The 21,699-nt window shown below is 48.8% G+C and overlaps 1 protein-coding gene across 1 annotated transcript in view; it reads right to left on the minus strand.

Annotated features, from left to right (window-relative positions):
* The window catches only part of ARHGEF33 (Rho guanine nucleotide exchange factor 33), a 487,983-nt gene that overhangs the window by 358,834 nt on the left and 107,450 nt on the right, over positions 1-21,699 (minus strand). The window contains exon 8 of the mRNA XM_069236580.1: positions 20,765-20,804. Within this exon, the coding sequence (XP_069092681.1) occupies positions 20,765-20,804 (40 nt within the window). The remainder of the gene's footprint in view (positions 1-20,764; positions 20,805-21,699) is intronic.

A 21,699-nucleotide genomic window follows, 5' to 3' on the forward strand; every position in this document is an offset into this window, starting at 1 on the left:
ACACACAGACACTGCAGTGGCAGGTCTGAGACATGATTACAGAGCTACTTATGTGGGTGGCACAATCAGTGCTGCAGGCCCACTAGTAGCATTTGATTTACAGGCCCTGGCACCTCTAGTGCACTTTACTAGGGACTTACTAGTAAATCAAATATGCCAATCATGGATAAACCAATCACATATAATTTACACAGAGAGCATATGCACTTTAGCACTGGTTAGCAGTGGTAAAGTGCTCAGAGTTCAAATGCCAACAGCAACAGGTCAGAACAAATTAGGAGGCAGGAGGCAAAAAGATTGGGGATGACCCTGCATAAGCAAAAAAGTCCAATAACCATCAAGATTGATTAGTCTACCCTGGCTTTTGGTTGGAGTGTGGTTTGTGTTGGACTTCAACCTTTCAACTGCGTCATCCCAAACCTTTTGCCTTCACTCTTTCATTTTTGCTGAATTTGTTTTTGTTGGCCTAAGGACTCTAGCACTGGTTTGCAGTGGTCAAGTGCACAACGTGCTTGTGCTCTCTGCTTAAAACATGGCAACATTGACTTACACACAATTGACATAGTTAATTTACTTATAACTCCCTAGTAACGTGGCACTACATGTGCCCAAGGCCTATAAATTAAATGCTACTAGTGGGCCTGTCGCGCTGATTGTGCTACTCACTTAAGTAACCCTCTAAATATGTCCCAGGTCTGCACTGTAGAGCATGTGTGTGCAGTTTAAACTGCAATTTCAACCTGTCAGAAAAAACCTTTTGCCAGGCCCACACCTTCCTGTTTTAATACATATAAGTCACCCCTGGGGTAGGCCCTGGACAGCCGAGAGGACAAGGTTCAATGTATGTAAAAAGTAAGATATGCACTTTTAAGTTTTACATGTCATAATAATGGGAAATGTTTACATTTGTTTTTCACTCCTGCAAGGCCTATCTCTCCCATAGGACATCATTGGAGTTGCAGCTTATTACATTTTATAAATTTAATTTCTAAATAAGTAGAGATAACTAATTCATGTTTGGTGTCTCTCGAATCACTATTTAAAATCCTAATTCTGAAAATGCCACTTTTAGAAAATTGACGCTGTCTTGCGTTAGCCATTTTGTGCCTGTAGCCTGTCTCTGGGTCACATGACTGGGTGAAGCTGACAGTTGAGCTTTGTGTATTCATCCTAGACAGCCACATACAATGGGAGCATAGGTGTGACTGGATGGACCATAACTGGCAGGATGGGAGGGATGGGCTGTGCCCAGCCCTACTTACACTAGAATAGGCTGTGTCCTGTCTCCACAGAAAGGGCTGCATGTCCCCTGTAGTTAGTCTGAGGCCAGGGAAGGCAGGACATCTGAGCACTTCAAAGGCACGCCTTTAGAAGCTTCTCCCCACTTCAAAAGTACAACTATATATAACAGAAGAACCTCAAACGCCAACTCTTCAGTACACTTCTGGACCTATGGATACACTGCCAGGAAGAAGGATACTAGAAAGAAGGACTGACGGTCTGCTACAAGGACTGCAACTCTGCTGGATTGCTGCTCTACAGGAGCTGCTGCCATGCTGTTCTAACCTGCTCCTGTCCTTTTGCCTGGGGAAGAAGAACTGGACCTGCAACTTCATCTTGAACCCAGGACCCTAGAGTGACTCAAAGATCTAGTCTACGGGCCTCCTGATCAGAGTCTCTGGGACATAAAAATCTCCCAATCCAGCTCTTGAACACAGCTCCAGCAAGTTCCTGACCCCCAAGTGGTGTCCCTCCGACCCCTTTGTGGCACAGTGGGCTCGTAAATCAAGCTTCTGGGTTCTTCAACAGTGTGAATGGGCCTTTTTGCATCGAGACCGTGCTGCTTGCACCGAAATGCAGCACGAGCTGCCGCCAGCCCATCTCTTCGCACAGCACCGTTGAAAGCAGACGGGGTCTGCCAAATTGAAGCTCCAGCCTGCCCGTCTGTGATACCCAGACTGCTCTTCGCACCGTGCCGACTACCATCTGTGACACTCTCATTGCACCTTGTCACCCTCTCCAATGCGAATGGGACTCTTGGCATAAAACTTGAGAAGGTAAAGCTCCAGGTGGACTAATCTGGAACTGTATCTGACCTGTGCTCCATCGTGGTTGGCCTGAACATTTGACTTTGCCAAGGTTCAGTGTGACCAGATAACTGTGGCTGGTGCTTTCTGCTTTTAGTCTCTATTTTACAGTTTAGTATTTGAAAATTCATAACTCTGAGTCTACTGATTGGACCTATTTTTCGAAACTGGTGTAGGATCTTTTTGTGTGATGTTTTCACTGTTTTACTGTTTGAAGTGTTGTACAAATACTTTACATATTGCCTCTACGTTAAGCCTGACTGCTCTGTGCCAAGCTACGAAAGGGATGAGCAGAGGTTAATTAGGGGTTTTCTTGTGCGTGACACTGATCAGGACTGTGGTTGCTGCTTGACCAGGGTCACACCCCAGTCAACCAGTAACCCAATTCTTAACAGTTTGTGGCAAGTTTGGACATTAGTATCAACATAATTGATCTTAAAATACGTATTAAGCTTTTGTCTTAGCTTTGTCCCTATACAAACAAGAATCAACATATTGAAATTCCTCTGTAAAATTTGAGGTAGGATTTTTTTATAGTAATGAGTCAGCAAGATAATGGTATTATGGCAGTGCCCACACCTTAGCGGCATAGGCCAAAGCAGCACTGTCTTAACTTGCACCCAGTACTTGAGCTTTTTACTTGGCTTCTTCACTCCTGGATACAGTCTTTGCCCTGGTGCATACTAGGATGTGTGGGCGAAGCAGCTTAACAGCTGCTGGGGCTGTGGCCATCTAGGCGTGGTGCTCGCTGGCCTTCCTGTTATTGAGTGGTGGTGGTGCCTACAAGATGCTCATGCAAGTTCTAGCTGTTTACCAGAAAGTTGTTAATACAATGCCTTTTTCTATTTTGCACAATTCGAGATGAATATCACAATTTTATCTTGTGAGAATTACCAAGCCGTCATGGCAAATTATTATTTCCAGGTCTTGGGGGTGAATTCCTGTTTTTTCCTAGATATTTAAGAAGCTGTGAATTTCAGATCACTGAGTCACAATGCAGTCAGAGTTTCTTTATCATTTCAATGCCAGACCTTGCTCCAGTCCTGCATTTTAGATCTGCTTTACATGTCTTTCTTGAGCTAGAACAGCCTTATAGTCTGTCAACCGTTCCCCATTCAATAGAAGTTTTTTTATGGTAAAGGCTTTTTCCTCCCCAAGTGTGCGTAACCTACTTAAAGATGTCTGTTCCTTTCACATGCTGGTTGTGTGGGATCATGGTGGCTACCTGTGAATGCTGCCTTTTCCTCAGATGTTCAAGAAAGAAGTTGTCAGGTCAGTCATTGCCATCAACCTTTGACACACTGACCAACGTTCTCTATAACAAATTCATGCTTACATCTTATATCCCAACAATTACACGCGCAAGGGACTACGTTCGAAACATCTATTTTACCAAGCTTAGATAACATCAAACATAAAAAGAAGTAAAATAAACATAATTTAGCAGCTGATGAATTTAGGCCTTTCCATTTCTTTAAAAAATATATTTTTATTGAACAATAGGTGACATACAATGGATGAGGCGAGGAAATCATGAATATCTTCATAGAACAATATAGATCAGATCCCAGGACCCTCACCAAATTAGCGTAAAGGCTAGGCATTAACAGCTCCCTTAGTCCCGATCCTATCTCGTCGGTCCTACCCCTCTCCTCCAACCAGCCAGAACCTAATCAGCTCTCTGTACTCTGATACCACCCCTCAAGTTCTGCGTCTGGCTATCCACAAGCCCCATATCTTCTCCCATTCCTTGGGGCAGCCCCTACTCTGGTAGACAACCTTTTCTGCTCTTTGGCACCAGTCCATATCTGAGGCCCACTCTTCCACACTCGGGCCCTACGGAGCCCCCCAAGTCCTAGCCACATTTCATTTGGCCACCCCGGCCACAAGCCACAGCCATGTTGATTGGTATCTTGTCCACGATGAGTCCCCTGTTATCGCCAGGAGGAGCCGTCTAGGGTCCCGAGAGACCGACACCCCCTGAACTAGAGCCATTTCACTCACCACCTTTTCCCAAAAATCCTGGATCTGAGGACAATCCCACAATATATGACAAAAGTACCCACTGACCCACATCCCCACAGACATGGTTCTGAGGTTGTGTGTCTCATCTTTTGGAGGCGTACATGGGACAGGTAGGATCTATGCAGTATCCTACGTTGTACGAGGTGAAATCAGGTTTGAATGGCTATTTCCCGGGCACTTTTCAGGGCATCTGTCCAATCCTCATCATCAAGAGCACCCAAGTACCCTTTCCATGGTGAACTATTGATGAGTTTCTTGTAGATAGTTGAGATTGCCTGTTCGGGGAATGGCTCTGTAGTGTCATTTTCTGTTGCTCTTCCCCCCCCAGAAGGTGCCTTCAAAGCGCATGTCCCAACTGCAAGTAGGTTCAGTTTCATTCATGTCGTATTCAGCTGCAATCCCTCAAAGGGTATAAGGGCATTATCTCTCCAGATGTCCCCCAGACGTTCTATGCCTATTAGTGCCCAATTGGAGAATCCCTTCAGCCTGCCCACCTCCTGCAAGAGGTCACTGTTCCAAAGAGGAATGCCCATGGACAGCGACTCTTCTTCGCCTAAGCATTGATTAGCGTCCCTCTGGGTCTGCACCACTGTTTGTGTGTATGTCAATAGAATCTGGGCTTCCTGCCGATTGTATAGCACCACCTCATGGCCCTTGGAGCCCATAGCCGCCCTGTCGACCCTATAGGCAGGCTGCGATTGCACCACAAAGGCCCTGTCATCAACTACCACCAGCTGTGTCACCCAGTAGTACATGCATATGCTTGGGATTGCGAGCTCCCCTTCATTGAAACATCTTTGAGGCTTACTCAGTGCAATGTGCAGGAATCCACCCACCCATAGCAGTGTTCGGAGTGCTTGGTCAATCCTTTGGAAAGCCTCAATCAAGATCAAGACTGGTGTATTTTGAAAGACATACAGTAGGTGAGGCAAAGTCGTCATTTTGTATAGCACTGCTCTACCCATAAGTATGAGCGGCTGGTTTCTCCAGTGGGCTACATCCCTGTTAAGTCTGTCTAGCTGTGGGTTCAGGTTGCGGTGGAGGAATAACTGCAGGTCGGGAGTGATATATATCCTTACGTACTGCAAGCCTGCACCGTCCACTGGTATTGCATTACGGGGAGGGAGTCTGGGGATTTCCCTCATTAACAGGTATAACTGGGATTTGTCCCAGTTAATGCTATACTTGGAATGATCCCCAAAGATCTGGAATATCTGCAGGAGTTGATCAATGGAACGGGCAGGTTCAGTGACATAAAGTAACACGTCATCTGCATTTGAGGATATGCGCTCCTCCCGGCCCTCCATACCTGGTATACTCTTGACCAGAGTGGCTTGGCGCACCAAGGCTGCCAATGGTTCCAAGGCTAGAGAGAAAAGCATTGGGGATAGAGGGCATCCCTGCTGTTTACTCCTTTGGAGGGCGAATGCCTGGGACACAACCCCATTAACTCTCACTCTTGCTATGGCTTCTTATAATAATTGAACCCAGACACAGAATCTGGGGCCAAAAACAAACCTCCTCAGTGTCACGAGCATGTAGCCCCATTCTACACTGACAAATGCCATTTTGGCATCCAGGGCCAGTGCATCTCTGGGGGGCTGCATCATATGGAGCATTCCGTACAACCGGTTGAGGTCAAGGCGAGTACTTTTCCGGGGCATGAAGCCCGATTAATCAGGGTGGACTATAGAGGAGATAACTTCTGTAGTTGGTTCGCAAGTGTCTTAGTGAGTACTTTTGCCTCGACATTTAGGAGAGAAATTGGTCAATATGACCCCCCACTCCTGTCTGGTTTCCCCTGCTTGTGTATGACTATAATTGTAGCTGTGCGCTGGTCTACAGGGAGTTTGTGGTCTGCCAATGCTTCCCTAAACATTTCAGTCAGCTGTGTCACCACCTTGCCTGTCAGTCCTTTGTATATTTCCACTGGGACCCCATTTGGCCCGACAACCTTGCCAGACTGAAGGTCTCTGAGTGACTGTCCTATTTTTTCTACTGACAAATTGTCCTGTAGTGCCGACCTGTCTTCATCAGAGAGAGTCTCAAGGACAATGTCTTTCAAGAAGTCATCACAGTCTCCGTCCGTCATAAGCGATTTGGAGGCATACAGGTGCTCATAATAAGATGTGAGAGCTTTTGCTATGTCAAAACTGGTTCTCCTCACCTTCCCCCTTTTGTCCACTATTTCCCGTACACCCCTTCAGTCCTGGTCCCTCCTGTCTAACCACGCTAGGACTTGTTTGCTTTGTCGCCTATATCGTATAGGCACCTCTGTGTGGCCAGGGTGTGTTCATGGGTGCTGTCTTCAGCTAGGACATGAAGTTCCGCTTGTTTGGCTTGCAGGCTGGGATGCAGCTCCACAGTATTTTCCACTGAGAAGTGGGCCACCAGAGCCCCTATTTCCCTGTCCAGGATTTCCATTTGTAGCTTTTTTCTTCCTTCTTACCCCAATTGAAGCCTGGGCCTGCTCACAAATTACTGTTTGAAACGCCTCCCATAGTACATATTTAGAGGTAACCTGTGTTCTCCCGGAAGTAATGGTCCACCCAGTCCCTAAACTTCTTCCTAATATCTGTGTCTCTCAGATACCACGTGTCAAGTCTAGGTGGAAGTATCTGGCCTTGTGTCGGTCCCTTCAAAGACACACTCACTGGTGAATGGTCGGAGATGCCTCTTGCCCCATGGGTCGCATTGACAAAGTGGCTGGCGTGAACCTGGTGTGTGCACACCTGGTCAATGCAGGAGAAACTCCTGTGTGGGGCACAGTAGTATGTATACCATCGAGATTGCAGGGGTTGTGCGCACCATATATCTGCCAGTCCCAGGGCATTTGTAAAAGACTGCAACGGCCCCTTCTCCCACTGGGTCTGACTCCCGTAACTAGGATTCGAGGAAGTCCAGAAGGAGGGCACTGACTTCTGGAAGTGTTGTTTCATGTAGACGTGGGGGGACATGAAGCAAGCAGAGTTTAAAGGCAAGGCACTCCGGTTGTCTCATGATTGCTACGTAACGGCCGAGGGTCAGTCCACATGCGGATATGTATAAAAGGCGAGGTTTCTGGAGAAGAATTCCTGCGCCCCTAGCATCTGTCGAATATCCTGAGAGGGCTACCAAAGTATATCCAAAACTATCTAGGGCTTTATAGTGATTCCCACCGAGGTGAGTCTCCTGTAGTAGAACAATATCTGGGGATAACCTATGGCTGTACTGTAAGACGATCATTTGCTTAATCTTACTTCCCAGCCCATTCATGTTCCAAGACAAAATACTCACCACTTGCAGCACTCGGGTCTCCATTGTCAAAGCTAGAGGTAAAGTACCTGAATTCTTTCCCTGGGGCTCCAAACCCTCAGCGGTCTATCCAGAATGGTTCCATGTGTTCCATCAGCCCCTGGCCCACACACTGCATGCACGCAACTAACAGTTAACCACTGCAAAATAGACAACTTAGCCCAAACCCATTAACTTCCCTGCCTTCCCTCCACCCTGAAACCCTACTTTGTGGGTCCCCAACTACCCACCATTCAAACTGGCAGAGTGACTGTTGTCCATTAATCTAAAAACACAATCATGGGTGTGCTAGTCATGCCAATAACTGTTGACCACATCCACATTTGCAGACGAGCTTGTCCCTTGCACGTAGAAGAGTACGTAGTCAGTGTCGATCAGCTCCTTCAGTTCGCTTGATCTGTGTTCTGTGGCGGCCCAGCTCTTCCTCGGCCTTCTCAAATTGTCTTGCTTTCCTCTATGTGATCTGGTCCCGAGTCCCCCGGACTCAGTGACGTCTCTGCGCACGACGGGGACTGTCCCTCCTGTCTCTTGCTTGGTGGCTGTTGTACCATTAAATTATCTCCTTCTTGGGAGGTTCTTGTGGGAGTGAGGCTGGTGTTCTTCTTATACCTTGGTGCCTTCTGCCGCACCTGGGCAGTCAAGCCACCTCACCCCACTTTGTGCCAGCCCTCAAGCCAGTCCCACTCCTCCTGCGGGGACAGGAAGAGCCAAGATCTACCATTCACCACCACCCTTAGCTGTGCCGGGAAAAGCTTCATGTTTGGTTCACCATTCTGTGCCTCTACCTGTTTGTTTATTCCATGTCTTGGTCAGATTGACAGTTGGGCTGTTGTGAACTCCCTCTAGACAGTGACACAAAGGGAGCTGGGGTGTAGCCTGCCTATCTTGATGAGCCTCCTGGGCTACAGTGGGGAGGGAGGAGCTGACACATCTGAAAGGGCTGTGCCTGTCCTCACACAAAGCAGTCTCCAACCCCCGGGTGTGTGTCTGGGGAAAGCCTGGGCAAGGCAGGATCTTGTCAACAACAGAGACTTTCCTGTGAAGTTTGCCTACTTCAAAGGCAGAAAGAGGTATAAGTAGTGGACCCAAAACACCAGACTTTTAGAACACTTCTGGATCAAGAGCAATCTCTGCCAAGAGCTGAAGAGGTGGAGGAGGAGTACTGGCTCTCTGCTGTGTGTGCTTTGCTGGGTTGGTCTGCAGTTGCTGCTTCTGCCTTAGAGAGGGCAAAGAGTGGACTTTGCTATGTATCCTGCTTGTGAAGTTTCTCCACGGGCTTGGACTGAGCTTGCCCTCTGTTCTGAAGTCTCAGGGCCATCAATGACTTCCTCTGCCATTACCTGGACTCCCTTGCTGAGACTACTACCATGCCAAGTGGTGCCTAATCCAGTGCCTGGGCCACTGAAAGGAGACATGAAGAAAAAAACAAGAAAAACTAAGTGCACCGACTTCAGACGAAGCCAGGACTGATGCCGTTGATGGAACCCCCAATGCCACCCACAACTGAAGCCGTGGTCCCCGCTAGAGTGCGACAACCCCAACCAACCTGAATGCGCCGGAAGTGTAAGGAACCGATGCTTTGCACCAACGATGCCTCACCTCCATAACTTCACAGCAAGGACCCAATGCTGTGCACCGATGCCTCCACTCCTCAACACCAGAAGGTACTGTACCTGGGGATCTGGTGGCTCAGTGACTGGCACCATTGGCGTCAGATTGTTGGGAATGACTCCATCACAATGCCATGATATCACCAAGTTGAAGCATTTGTGTTTCTAAGCACTATATTCAAGTCTAATCTTTAAAAAATCAGTACTTTGCTTATGTATGTTGGATTTTTGTCATTTTGGTCTTGTTTGATTTAGATAAATATTGGCAATTGTTCTAACCTGGTGCTCAGTCCTTTTGTGGTGTTTTCACTGTGTTACTGTGTGTGTTTGTACAAATACTTTACACATTGCCTCTGAGATAAGCAGGACTGCTTGTGCCAAACTACCAAGGGGATGAGCAGGGGTTATCTAAGCTGTGTATCGTCCTTACCCTGACTAGAGTGAGGGTCCCTGCTTGGACAGAGTGCATACTGACTGCCAAACAGAGACCCTATTTCTAACATTGGTGATCAGCGGTTGGGATAGGATTTGTATATATACTTGACCTACAATGATTGGTTTACACTACTGTTTCAATGCAGACCATTACGTGACCACATACTGTTTTTTCCCTCTTTGTTCTTTGGTGTCCTTCTGGATGGATTGTTGATACTTGGGACTCTGGTTAGTGGTTACACCTGTGAGGCCTTGGCAGAATGGAAGTCAATGTCTAGCACCTGTTCATCTATACAATGAGGGAGCTAAATGTTTTCTGCAAGGAAAGGGGACTGGCCGTGAGGAGAAGATCCACAAGGGAGGATCTGGAGTCAACCCTGTTTTGTCATGAGGTAAAACGCTGGCAAGCAACACTTCCAGATGATTCTGAGGAGGAGGACTACTCTGAATGTGAGGGCAGTGGCCCTGAGAAAGAACCAGAAAGAGAGGGATGTCTTCTAGCTCATGAGCAAAGGCTGAGAGAGCTAGATGAAGAGCTCGAGAGAGCCTTAGCCAAGGAAAAAGAAATGTTTGTAGCATATGAACTGAGTCCAGTTCAGATGGTGGCAGCAAAAGTGTTACATTCAGCACTGAGGAAGAAGTGCACATCCCCAGAGACTTGGTGCCCAACTTGAGGGAGGGAGATGACAAACACCAGGAGGATCAGGTATATGAGGTAGCTCCAGTGGTGTGCAGGGTCCTTGAGGTGGATTGGGGAACTGGCATGGGGGGTCATATTCCTAGTCGTGGGAGGGACACCCTACTGGCTCTAGGTGAGAGTGACAGGGAGAGGGGTTCCCCCCAGGTTGAAGTCCTGGTTGTGATGTATGGAGACACCCCAGAAGAGTGTGGGTTGAGTGTCAGGGACAGTCATATACTATCTCACTAGTCTCATGAGGGTGATGTGGGGTACTTTTTCAAGGCACTGGATGGTGAGGAGGAGGGTAGTTTGGTTAACACATATGAGGGGCTGTGTGATGTGATTGCTGGAGAGCATACGTTCAATCTTTGTTTTCCAGAGCTATCCCAACACGAGATGGAGTGTGAGTTCTCTGACTCCAGGAAACTTGCACTGGAGGCAGACCTCTGAGTGAGCACCAGAGAGTCTGAAGAGGCATTTAGGGGTGCTCCTAAAGGGAGTGGCTATGGTTTCCCCAAGCACGGGAGGTGGAGGAGGGTTACAGTGACCCAGGTAGGTCCCCGTGTGGTGGGATGAGTGGGGGTCCCATGTCCTGTCTCAGAGGAGAGGGAATGATGTGGGCTGAGTTCCAGAGTGCCCGAGATCCAGTCCCAGAGCCTGAAGGGTTTCATAATGGAATGCCATTTGGGGAAGCCTAGCCTGTACCGTAGGGCCATCTACTGAAGGGGATGCCATAGTGTCAGGCAGACGTACGGGGGCAGCTGTCACCAGCCTCCTGCCAGTCCTGGTGACTGGCAGTGCTACTCCAGAGTGGAGGGGGCCGGAGACCAGACAGGAGGGTGAGAGGGGGAGGCAGTCCCCTTTGGGGAACCTTGAGGGTCAGGGGTCAGCTCTGACATCAGAGCTCCCCAGGAATGACCCTAGGGATATCACTTCTGGCCTGGGGGGCTTTCATGCCCTGTCAGATGGACAGGAGGCTGGAGACCTGCACCATGCACACTCTTGCCCACCACATGGGGAATGTCGAAGGGGGTAGTGTTACTCCCCTGGAAGTCCTGGCTTGCCAGACAGTGGTCCAGTCTAAGGTTACAGACCCTAGGCTGGATTGTCAGGTTCAGGGGGTAAATGCTGGAATTATGGGGGGATGGTATGACCAACCCCTCCCCCCCCCCGGTGTGACTTCCTAGGGGACTCCCCAAGGCGGGGGAAGGTACCGAACTCTGGAAGTAGGGGCAGGGGAGGGCGAGGCTCACCTCCGACCCTGGTCCAGCCTCAGGGTACAGACCCTGGGCTGGGGGACCAGTGTCAGGGTGCCATCCCTGCACTGGTGTTAGAATTGTGCGGGACTGCTTCCTCAAGCACCCTGACCATTCTGGATTCTGGGGAGGCACAATCCTAGTTGGGAGGTGCAGGGCCCCAGAAGGAGGGATAGGGGAAGGGAAGCCTTGCCCCTGCCCCCTGTCCAACCCAAGGGTACAGACTCTAGGTTGGAAGACCAGTTGCAGATTGCACTGGAGGGAGAACTGTGCAGGACTGCTTTCCTCAAGTACCCTGACAATTCTGGATTCTGGGGATGGCACTCCTGGTGGGGGGAGGGGTGGTGAACCTCAGAAGGAGGGGACGGGGGAGGGACGTCTTGCCCCTGACCCCAGTCCAACCTGAGGGTACAGACCCAAGGTTGGAAGACACGTTCCAGGTTAACATCCCTGTTCTGGAGGGATAATTTTGCAGGACTAATTCCACAACCACTCTGACATTTCTGGACTCTGGGGGTGTTGCTCCCTGGAGGAGGGTACAGAGCCCCAAAGGGGAGGACCAGTTTCAGGCTGCCGTCCATGACCTGGTTGAAGGGAGAGTGGACAAAGGGTGCCAGGTACCTGGGTCTACCGCCCCCCCACTCTCCAAAGTCACAGTGGTTAGAGAGCCCTGAAAGGCATGGGGCCTGGTTCTCGTCCCTGACAGCAGTCAGTGGCCACTGTGGCTTGCTGTCCTGGTGGACGGAGTTGCCCTTAGGTGTGGGACAGGAGACATACTGCAGGGGTGGAGTGGGCCACACCACTGTGTTGGCCATGGTGGTACTGTTTACCTACTGGGATACACCTGTGAGCAATGTAAGGTTAGGTGCTGCACAAATGGTATCTGTAGGTGAGGAGGAGGGTTCCCCCCATGGGATAGCTTAGTGGGTCCTTATAGTATGGTCAGAGTGCTTGTTAGGAAGAATATAGTCATTGTTTACTGTAGAGAACTGTGATATGTAGTTTGTCTTATTACATTTTGGTGGTGGACATATTGAATGTAGAGACAGGAAGAACCTCCTGTAGAAGGCAGACTGAACTGTTGATACCTTCAAAGCAGCACAGCTGCATATTCATTGTTTGATGCTGGGAACCTGGGGATCTACCTGCTCTCAGAGTACCTTCTCTTCTGATTGCACCATCCAGAGGATGTCAGTGGGATAGAAGTTCCAGAACTTTCTACTTTGTATTGTAGAAAAGTTCAGCAGATGCTGTCCTGATTTTGCTGAGAGAAGGCCTTTCTCAAGTCTGTAGATTTCTCCTACCCGGGTGTGGAATGTCACGCTTGAATATTTGTTTCTCACCCCGGAACCCTAATTTGGTTCTTCTGATGCTGACATCTCCCTCTTTCCCCTTGACACTTTCAAATCTTTATTAAGATTAGGGAAGTTGCTTTATGGAACCTATCTATTTTATATTTTGTGCTTTGTACCTTGTTATATGTTGCATCTTCTTCTTTATAACATAGAGATTCAGACTTCACGATTATATGGATATGCACTTCTTTTGGATACATTGATTTTTCTACATGATGGTTTTTTGGGACCTGACTAGAGTTTGCCAATAAACCTTCATGGTTTGGACTCCATCCTCTTGTAGTAAAGCACAATATGGTCCCCTTAATGCCTTCATTTTAAAAAGTACATTTTAACTTAACATTTCCTTTCTAGTGGTAACCTTTTATATAGCTTTTCATTCATGTGATAATGTACTGAAAAATTGCTGTCCATGTTGCTTGTTTCTTATAACCATTGATGCCACCTAGTCTGCACATTCTGTCCAAGGCTGAGAACACAAAAATATTCTGATTGTCCGTAGAGACAACTTTGTGATTGCAAATATATTATAACATCAAGCCTGAGCCTTCGACACAGTGTGACACAAACGGAGCTTGTATTATAAAAACTGCTTCTCTGCCATCCTCAGCAGAGTAGCACTTCTGCTGGAATTATCATGGAGCAATGCACACAGTGGCTGAGATGCAGCTTTGCTGACTCTGATGCTGATTCTGACCTTGACCTCTACCCCCATAGGACAATAGCCTGCACTCCACCAGACTGGCTCCCTGGCTTACCGGTACGTCTTACCCAGATATGGGGGGGGGGGGGCGGGCTATACCAATTAATCTGGCAGAGGGTACTTACACTATGCTCATGTTAGTGTAGGTAGTAACAGAAAAGGAGTGCACCAACACTATAACATTATCATGGTTGAACTGTTTATCCTTTTCACCATTTTTGTTATGCTGGGTACAATGCTTTGTCGCGTTTGCCTAATAATCGCAGGTCATGTTATTTTATGCAAGATTAAGTTTGCTACATTGAATGCTCTAAAAGACATTTCCACACCCTTTTAGTGTCTCATCTTGGGTACTTAGAGTGACAATGAAAGGGTAGATCTGTTTTCATGGTTTCCTTGGGAATCTGAGTAGTCATTTTTGAGGTTGCTAAAACCATCTAGTACCCTGGTGTGTTTAGGGGTTCAGATGGGGTGGATACTGTGAGTTTGTAGGAACCAGGTCAACATTTACTGATGGTATATGTGGACTGAGTTCCTATATGCTGATGTTTATTTTGAACAGTTAGATAGTCCTACATGAATCGAAGGAACCTTACAACACTCTCTGAGGTTACTGTAGAATCAAATTGATTTCACTGTTATTGAAATGTATTGCTGATGTATTGCTGCTTGCTTTCATATGTTTTCAGTCAATAATCAAAGGTACATGGACCAGTGAAGGATCCTGTATGATGACTACATGATGACTGTTATGTACAACAAAATCACCCCCTTCAAGTGTGACCTGAGTATGGTTTGCCTCTGAGGTGTAGGGAGCTAGAACAGTCCAGAAAGCTCAATAACTTGCCCCTGTTCAGGCCATGTGCCTAAAGCCCATGACCCAGGGGTGTTTTAGCAGTTCTGTAATTGGTCTCAGTGTCTGAGAAGTGAGTGAAAATAGGGTTGTGTGTTGCAGATTGTGCATGTCAAGCTTGCAGTGATTGTGCTGACATTATACGTCCTGTGGTGTAGTGTCTCTTAGTCATCCACGAAGGCTGCAAAAGTGGACAGAAAAGCTGGTGCGCGTTTCTGTGTATAGTGTTTGCTTGGGTAAATGCATATGTTCTTGGTGTTGATCAGCTGAAGTTGTTACCAGACTTGATGGATTCTAAAATCCCAGGACAGATAAAAGATATAGGCCCTCATTTTGACACTGGCGGTAAATCCTGCTTACCGCTATGCCGACTGCCGCCAACATAACGCCTCTGCCGCGGATAACTGCCAAGAATATTATGACACACACATACCAATCCGTCACTATACAGCCACACACACAAGTCCACCAGCACAAAGGTCAGTGATAAACTGGCGGTACCCAAACCCACACCGTTATGCCAACAAAACTACACCCACAGCATTATGACCCACAAATCACCACAGCAGACATTCAATGGCGGTAAACCATTGGTGGTACACACCGCCGTGCCCAAAATACACACACTCAAACAAAACAACACCACATTGGACAATTCAAACTACACACACCTGACACACATACACACACCACACCATCACACCCACACCACAATAAAACACACACCCACATTATCCACAACTCTTTACCATTTCAAACAATTGCCAACAGAGCGAAAGAGAGAGAGAGCAAGAGCACCCACACAACCAGAGCCACATAACATCATTACCTATACACCATCCACGCACCTTACATCACACACCCCAACACATCACCCAACACACCCTCATCCACACCACTCACATTACACCCATGGCACCACAACAACACCCCAGGTTCCCAGAGGAGGAGCTAAGGGCCATGGTGGAGGAAATCATCCGGGTAGAGCCACAGCTATTTGAATCACGGGTACAGCAGACATCCATTGATACGAAGATGGAGCTATGGCGGAGAATCGTGGACAGGGTCAACGCCGTGGGACAGCACCCCAGAACAAGGGATGATATCAGGAAGAGGTGGAACGTCCTACGGGGGAAGGTGCGTTCCACAGCAGCAAGACAACAACTAGCTGTACAGAGGACTGGTGTGGATCCCCACCTCCTCCCCCACAAAGAGGAGGAAGTCTTGGCAATTATGCATCCTGAGGGCCTGGCAGGAGTAGGAGGACTGCACTCTGGTAAGTCAAATCCCTATTACTATCACCCCCCTACCTGCATGCCATCACAAACCCCCACCCTTACCCTCACTCCCACAACCCAGTCATCCCAATACCAAGTCCTGCATGCAACACCAGTGCATGGACACCCCTTACAGACCTGCATGGACACCCATGCACACTGGAGAGAATCACCTAGTCCACCTAATTGTAACTCACACAAAGGCAAATTTCCCAGGGCAACAACAACCATAGAGGCCAACACACCCATGTACATGATGTCACACGCAGAAACAATAACACTGCATTTACATCCCCACAGGTCACCCAGCCTATGTCACCTGAGAAGAGGTTCCAGCAACATCCAGTCCCCCCCCCCAGAAGAGGCCCACAGTGTTGACAGCAATTCTGCTCGCCTGGATCTGGATGACCAACCTGGCCCATCGGGGATCTCCAGACAGTTGGTTACCCAGGTACAGTAACACACCACCATAGAGCCTCCTTCCTCAGGAAACACCACCACAGCACCTGTTAGACCTGACAGCCTTAGGGTAGTCACCCCTAACTTTTTGCCTGCCTCCCTCCACTTTTTGGACACTGTTTTTGCTGTTTTTTAGACTCTGCGCACTTTACCACTGCTAACCAGTGCTAAAGTGCATATGCTCTCTCCCTTAAAACATGGTAACCTTGAATCATACCTGATTAGACTATTAATTTACTTATAAGTCCCTAGTAAAGTGCACTTCATGTGCATAGGGCTGGTAAGTTAAATGCTACTAGTGGGCCTGCAGCACTGGTTGTGCCACCCACTTAAGTAGCCCCTTTTTTCCTTGTCTCAGGCCTGCCATTGCAAGGCCTGTGTGTGCAGTTTCACTGCCACCTCGACTTGGCATTTAAAGCTACTTGCCAAGCCTAGAACTCCCCTTTTTCTACATATAAGTCACCCTTAATGTGTGCCCTAGGTAACCCCTAGAGCAGGGTGCTGTGTGGGTAAAAGGCAGGACATGTACCTGTGTAGTTATATGTCCTGGTAGTGTAAAACTCCTAAATTCGTTTTTGCACTACTGTGAGGCCTGCTCCCTTCATAGGCTAACATTGGGGCTGCCCTCATACACTGTTGAAGTGGCAGCTGCTGATCTGAAAGGAGCAGGAGTGTCATATTTAGTATGGCCAGAATGGTAATACAAAGTCCTGCTGACTGGTGAAGTCGGATTTAATATTACTATTCTAGAATTGCCACTTTTAGAAAGTGAGCATTTCTTTGCACTTAAATCCTTCTGTGCCTTACAATCCACGTCTGGCTGGGCTTGGTTGACAGCTCCTTGTGCATTCACTCAGACACACCCCAAACACAGGGTACTCAGCCTCACTTGCATACATCTGCATTTTGAATGGGTCTTCCTGGGCTGGGAGGGTGGAGGGCCTGCTCTCACACAAAGGACTGCCACACCCCCTACTGGGACCCTGGCAGACAGGATTGAACTGAAAGGGGACCTAGTGCACTTCTTAGCCACTCTTTGAAGTCTCCCCCACTTCAAAGGCACATTTGGGTATAAAACAGGGCCTCTGCCCTACCTCATCAGACACTTGCTGGAGAAGAAACCTGAACCAGAAACTACATCCTGCCAAGAAGAACTGCCTGGCTGCTCAAAGGACTCACCTGTCTGCTTTCTACCAAGGACTGCTGCCTTGCTGTTGCCCTGCTGCCTTGCTGAACTCTTGTCTGGCTGTGAAAGTGCTCTCCAAGGGCTTGGATAGAGCTTGCCTCCTGTTCCCTGAAGTCTCAGGACCAAAAAGACTTCTCTCTTTCACTTGGACGCTCCGTGCGCCGAAAATTTCGACGCACAGCTTGTTTCGCGGCGAGAAAAACGCCGCACTCCGACGCTGATCGACGCGACGCTCTTGGGACGATCGAAGATCCGACGCACGGCCTCGCAAGGACAACGCCGCCCGACCTCTAGAGGAGAAATCGACGCGACGCCTGCCGTGAGATCGTAATTTCAACGCGCAGCCCCGCAGATCGAAGTCTAGAGGAGAAATCGACGCGACGCCTGCCGTGAGATCGTAATTTTGACGCGCAGCCCCGCAGACCGACGCGCAGCCGGAGAACAAGCAGGAAAACCCACGCACAGACCCGGGACATCTGGTAATCCCCGCGATCCACAGAAAGAGACTGTCCGCGCGCCGGAAAACGACGCCCGACTTCCCCGCGTGAAAAATAACGACACAAGTCCGTGTGTGCTGGGGAGAAATCGACGCACACACCCGTTTTCCACGCACCTCTTCTTTTGTGGCCCTCTGAGGAGATTTTCCACCAGAAACCAGGTACTCTGTGCTTAAAAGAGACTTTGTTGATATTCTAAAGACTTAAGACACTTTATATCACTTCCCTGTGATATTTCTACAATTTTCCATTGCAACGTTATTCTTTTTGACCTACAATTACCCTGATAAATATTATATATTTTTCTAAACACTGTGTGGTGTATTTTTGTGGTGCTATATGGTGGTATTGTATGATTTATTGCACAAATACTTTACACATTGCCTTCTAAGTTAAGCCTGACTGCTCGTGCCAAGCTACCAGAGGGTGGGCACAGGATAATCTTGGATTGTGTGTGACTTACCCTGACTAGAGTGAGGGCTTTTGCTTGGACAGGGGGTAACCTGACTGCCAACCAAAAACCCCATTTCCAACATTGGTGATCAGCGGTGAGGATAGGACTTGTATTTGTGCAGTGACATACAGTAGCTAAGTATTTCACTACCTACCCACAGTTGAAGGTCAACTTGGTTTTTATCTCTTTTTGAAAACCTGATTTTTTTCCTGACAATTTTCAAAAACTAAATCCTCACTCAACATGTCTCTGACTGGGTCTCAGACAGGGGACTTTGACCTAGTCCAGTTGGATACATATACGGTCAAACAACTAAGAGGATTCTGCAGGGCACTGAGGGTACCCACCCAAGGGGCCTCCAGAAAGGAGGACTTTCAAGTGGCGCTGAGGGCCTGGGCAGAAGCCCATTTAGAGGATGATGAGGAAGAGGAGCCAGAAAATGGCACCTCAGAGGAATTTTCACTATCTGTGGATGGTGTTACCACTGCAATTGTGCCCCCTTCCAGACCAGGGAGCAGTGTCTCTATGCAAAGCCTGACCGCAGAGGAAAGGAGAGAGGAAAGGGAGTTCCAATTGCAAATGGCAAAACTGAAAATTGAGGCTCAACAGGAGGAGAGAAGGGCAGAGAGAGAAGCCAAACAAGCTGAAGCTGAAAGAACAGCCAAGCAAGCAGAAGCTGAAAGAGCAGCCAAACAAGCAGAAGCTGAAAGAGCAGCCAAACAAGTGGAAGCTGAAAGAGCTTTGGCTGAAAAGAAACTATTACTGGCTCATGAACTGAGTCTCAAGGAGCTGGAGATCAAGGCGAGACAGTCTGAATCCAGCAATAATGGTGGCAGCATACAGACAGGACCTGCTGGAGAAAAGAAGGTTCGTATACCCAAAAATGTGGTGCCCAGTTTTGTGGTGGGAGATGACATAGATAAATGGTTAGCTGCTTATGAAGTTGCACTAAGGGCTCATGAGGTTCCTGAAGGGCAATGGGGGGTAGCTATGTGGGGTTATGTGCCGCCATTGGGGAGGGACACACTTCTCACATTGGATCAACCTGATCAAAACACATACCCACTTCAGAAAGCCATTTTACTTGCCAAGTTTGGGCTGACCCCTGAGGGATACCGTCAGAGGTTCAGGGACAGCACCAAACAAACCACACAAACATGGGTGGATTTCTTTGATTTCTCCAGTAAGGCACTGAATGGATGGGTGCGGGGCAACAAAGTAGCAGATTATAAAGGTTTATATGACTTGATTCTGAGAGAGCATATGCTTAATGTTACTTATACAGATTTGCGCCAGCACCTAGTGGATAGTAAGCTGACTGATCCCAGGAAGCTTGCTGAGGAGGCGGACCTCTGGGTTAGCACCAGAGTGTCCAAGAAGGTACCTGGGGGGGACTCCCACAAAGGTGGTCAGGGTCCCCAACAGAAGAAAGAGGGGGGAGATAAACTTGCAGATAAGGAACTCTCTAAAGGCCCCCAAAAGAATTCCCAGGGAGGGGGTGGCAACCCTTCCTTTTCCAAATTTGGGAAAAAGCCAGGGACATATGACAAGTCAGGGAAATCTAGCCCCAAATGCATGGAGTGTTACCAGTATGGTCACTACAAAGGCGATCCACAGTGCCCCAAGAGGGCACCGTCCACTACTGGACAGGCACCTGGGTTGACTAGTGTAGCGCTCGGGGGGGAGATGGACCCAAGTAGCTTTGGGGAGCAGGTAGAGATTTCCCTAGTGTCCCTGGGAGAAGGAGAAATGGTGCCCAAGGCCCACATGCCCAGAAATACTTCCAAGTACCGGCAGTGGGTCACCATTGATGGGCAGAAGGTGGAGGCTCTGCGTGACACAGGAGCCAGTATGACTACTATCAAGAGTCAGCTGGTGTCAACAGAGCAGATAGTACCTAATACATTCCACCAGGTCAGAGTCGCTGACAATTGCGAGAGTCACCTACCGGTGGCTCTGGTTCCCTTTGAGTGGGGGGGGGGTCTCTGGTACTCTGAAAGTAGCTGTGAGTCCTGCCATGCCTGTAGATTGTCTGTTAGGCAATGATCTTGAGCACACTGCTTGGAAAGAAGTGGAGCTCAGGTCTCACCTGGAGATGTTAGGGTTGCCTGAGTGGGTCTGCATGACCACACGGTCCACGGCTGACCGCGAGGGAAGTCAAGGGCATCTGGAGCCTGGAACGATGGCCCAGAGGGCTGCCAGGAGGAGGGACCAGGGTTGCGGGAAACCGGCCCCAGAAGTTCCCACAGTAGCTGACGGGGCTCCTGAGGAGGATGCTCCCGAGCCAACTGGGGAAGACATTGCCGCCCTAGGTGACTTACCTGAGCTTGCTGGCTGGCAAGTTGAGGGTGGACCCACCAGGGAGGAATTCTGCAAGGCGCAGAAAGAATGTCCCACTCTGGAAGGTTTGAGGAAACAAGCCTCAAACCAGGCAGCAGGCGACGCCTCTGGCGATCACCACCTATATTGGGAGAATGATCTCCTCTACAGTGAGCCTAAGGCTCCGGGCTTTGGGGCAGCACGTATGCTGGTGGTACCCCAATGTTACCGAACCTTCCTACTGGGTCTGGCTCACGACATTCCCCTGGCAGGACATTTGGGGCAGGACAAGACCTTTAACAGGCTTGTCACCCACTTTTATTGGCCCAAAATGAGGACACACTCAGATAAGTTCTGCAGATCTTGTCCTACCTGCCAGGCCAGTGGTAAAGCAGGAAAAAGGGTTAAAACCCCCCTGATCCCACTTCCTGTCGTTGGCACCCCCTTTGAAAGGGTGGGCATCGACATTGTTGGTCCCTTGGACCCCAAAACTGCCTTAGGCAACAGGTTCATCCTGGTTTTGGTGGACCATGCCACCCGTTACCCAGAGGCAATCCCTCTGAGGACCGTAACTGCACAAGTGGTGGCCAGAACCCTGATGGGGATATTTACCCGTGTGGGATTCCCCAAGGAAATAGTGTCTGACAGAGGCACTAACTTCATGTCTGCATACATGAAATCTCTGTGGGATGCGTGTGGTGTGACTTACAAGTTCACCGCACCCTATCACCCCCAGTCTAATGGTCTTGTGGAGAGATTCAACAAGACCTTGAAAGGCATGATTGGTGGCCTCCCTGAGGCCATGAGGCGTAAGTGGGACGTCCTCTTACCATGCCTTCTCTTTGCTTACAGAGAGGTCCCCCAGAGGGGGGTAGGGTTCAGCCCCTTTGAACTTCTCTACGGGTACCCTGTCAGGGGACCCTTAAGCATTGTCCAGGAGGGATTGGAGAAAGCTCCAAAGACACCCCCGCAGGATGTGGTCAGCTATATGTTGGCCCTCCGCAACCAGATGACCCGCTTCTGGAAAGAAGCCCAAGATAACCTTGAGGCCAGTCAAGAGGTGATGAAACAATGGTATTACCAGAAGGCCACCCTGGTAGAGTTTCAACCTGGAGACAAAGTGTGGGTAATGGAGCCAGTAGAGCCCAGAGCTCTCCAGGACCGCTGGTCTGGCCCATTTGAAATAAAGGAGCGGAAAGGGGAGGCCACT

This window comes from Pleurodeles waltl, chromosome 5 (assembly GCF_031143425.1).
Source record: "Pleurodeles waltl isolate 20211129_DDA chromosome 5, aPleWal1.hap1.20221129, whole genome shotgun sequence".
Classification (NCBI taxonomy): Eukaryota; Metazoa; Chordata; class Amphibia; order Caudata; family Salamandridae; genus Pleurodeles; species Pleurodeles waltl.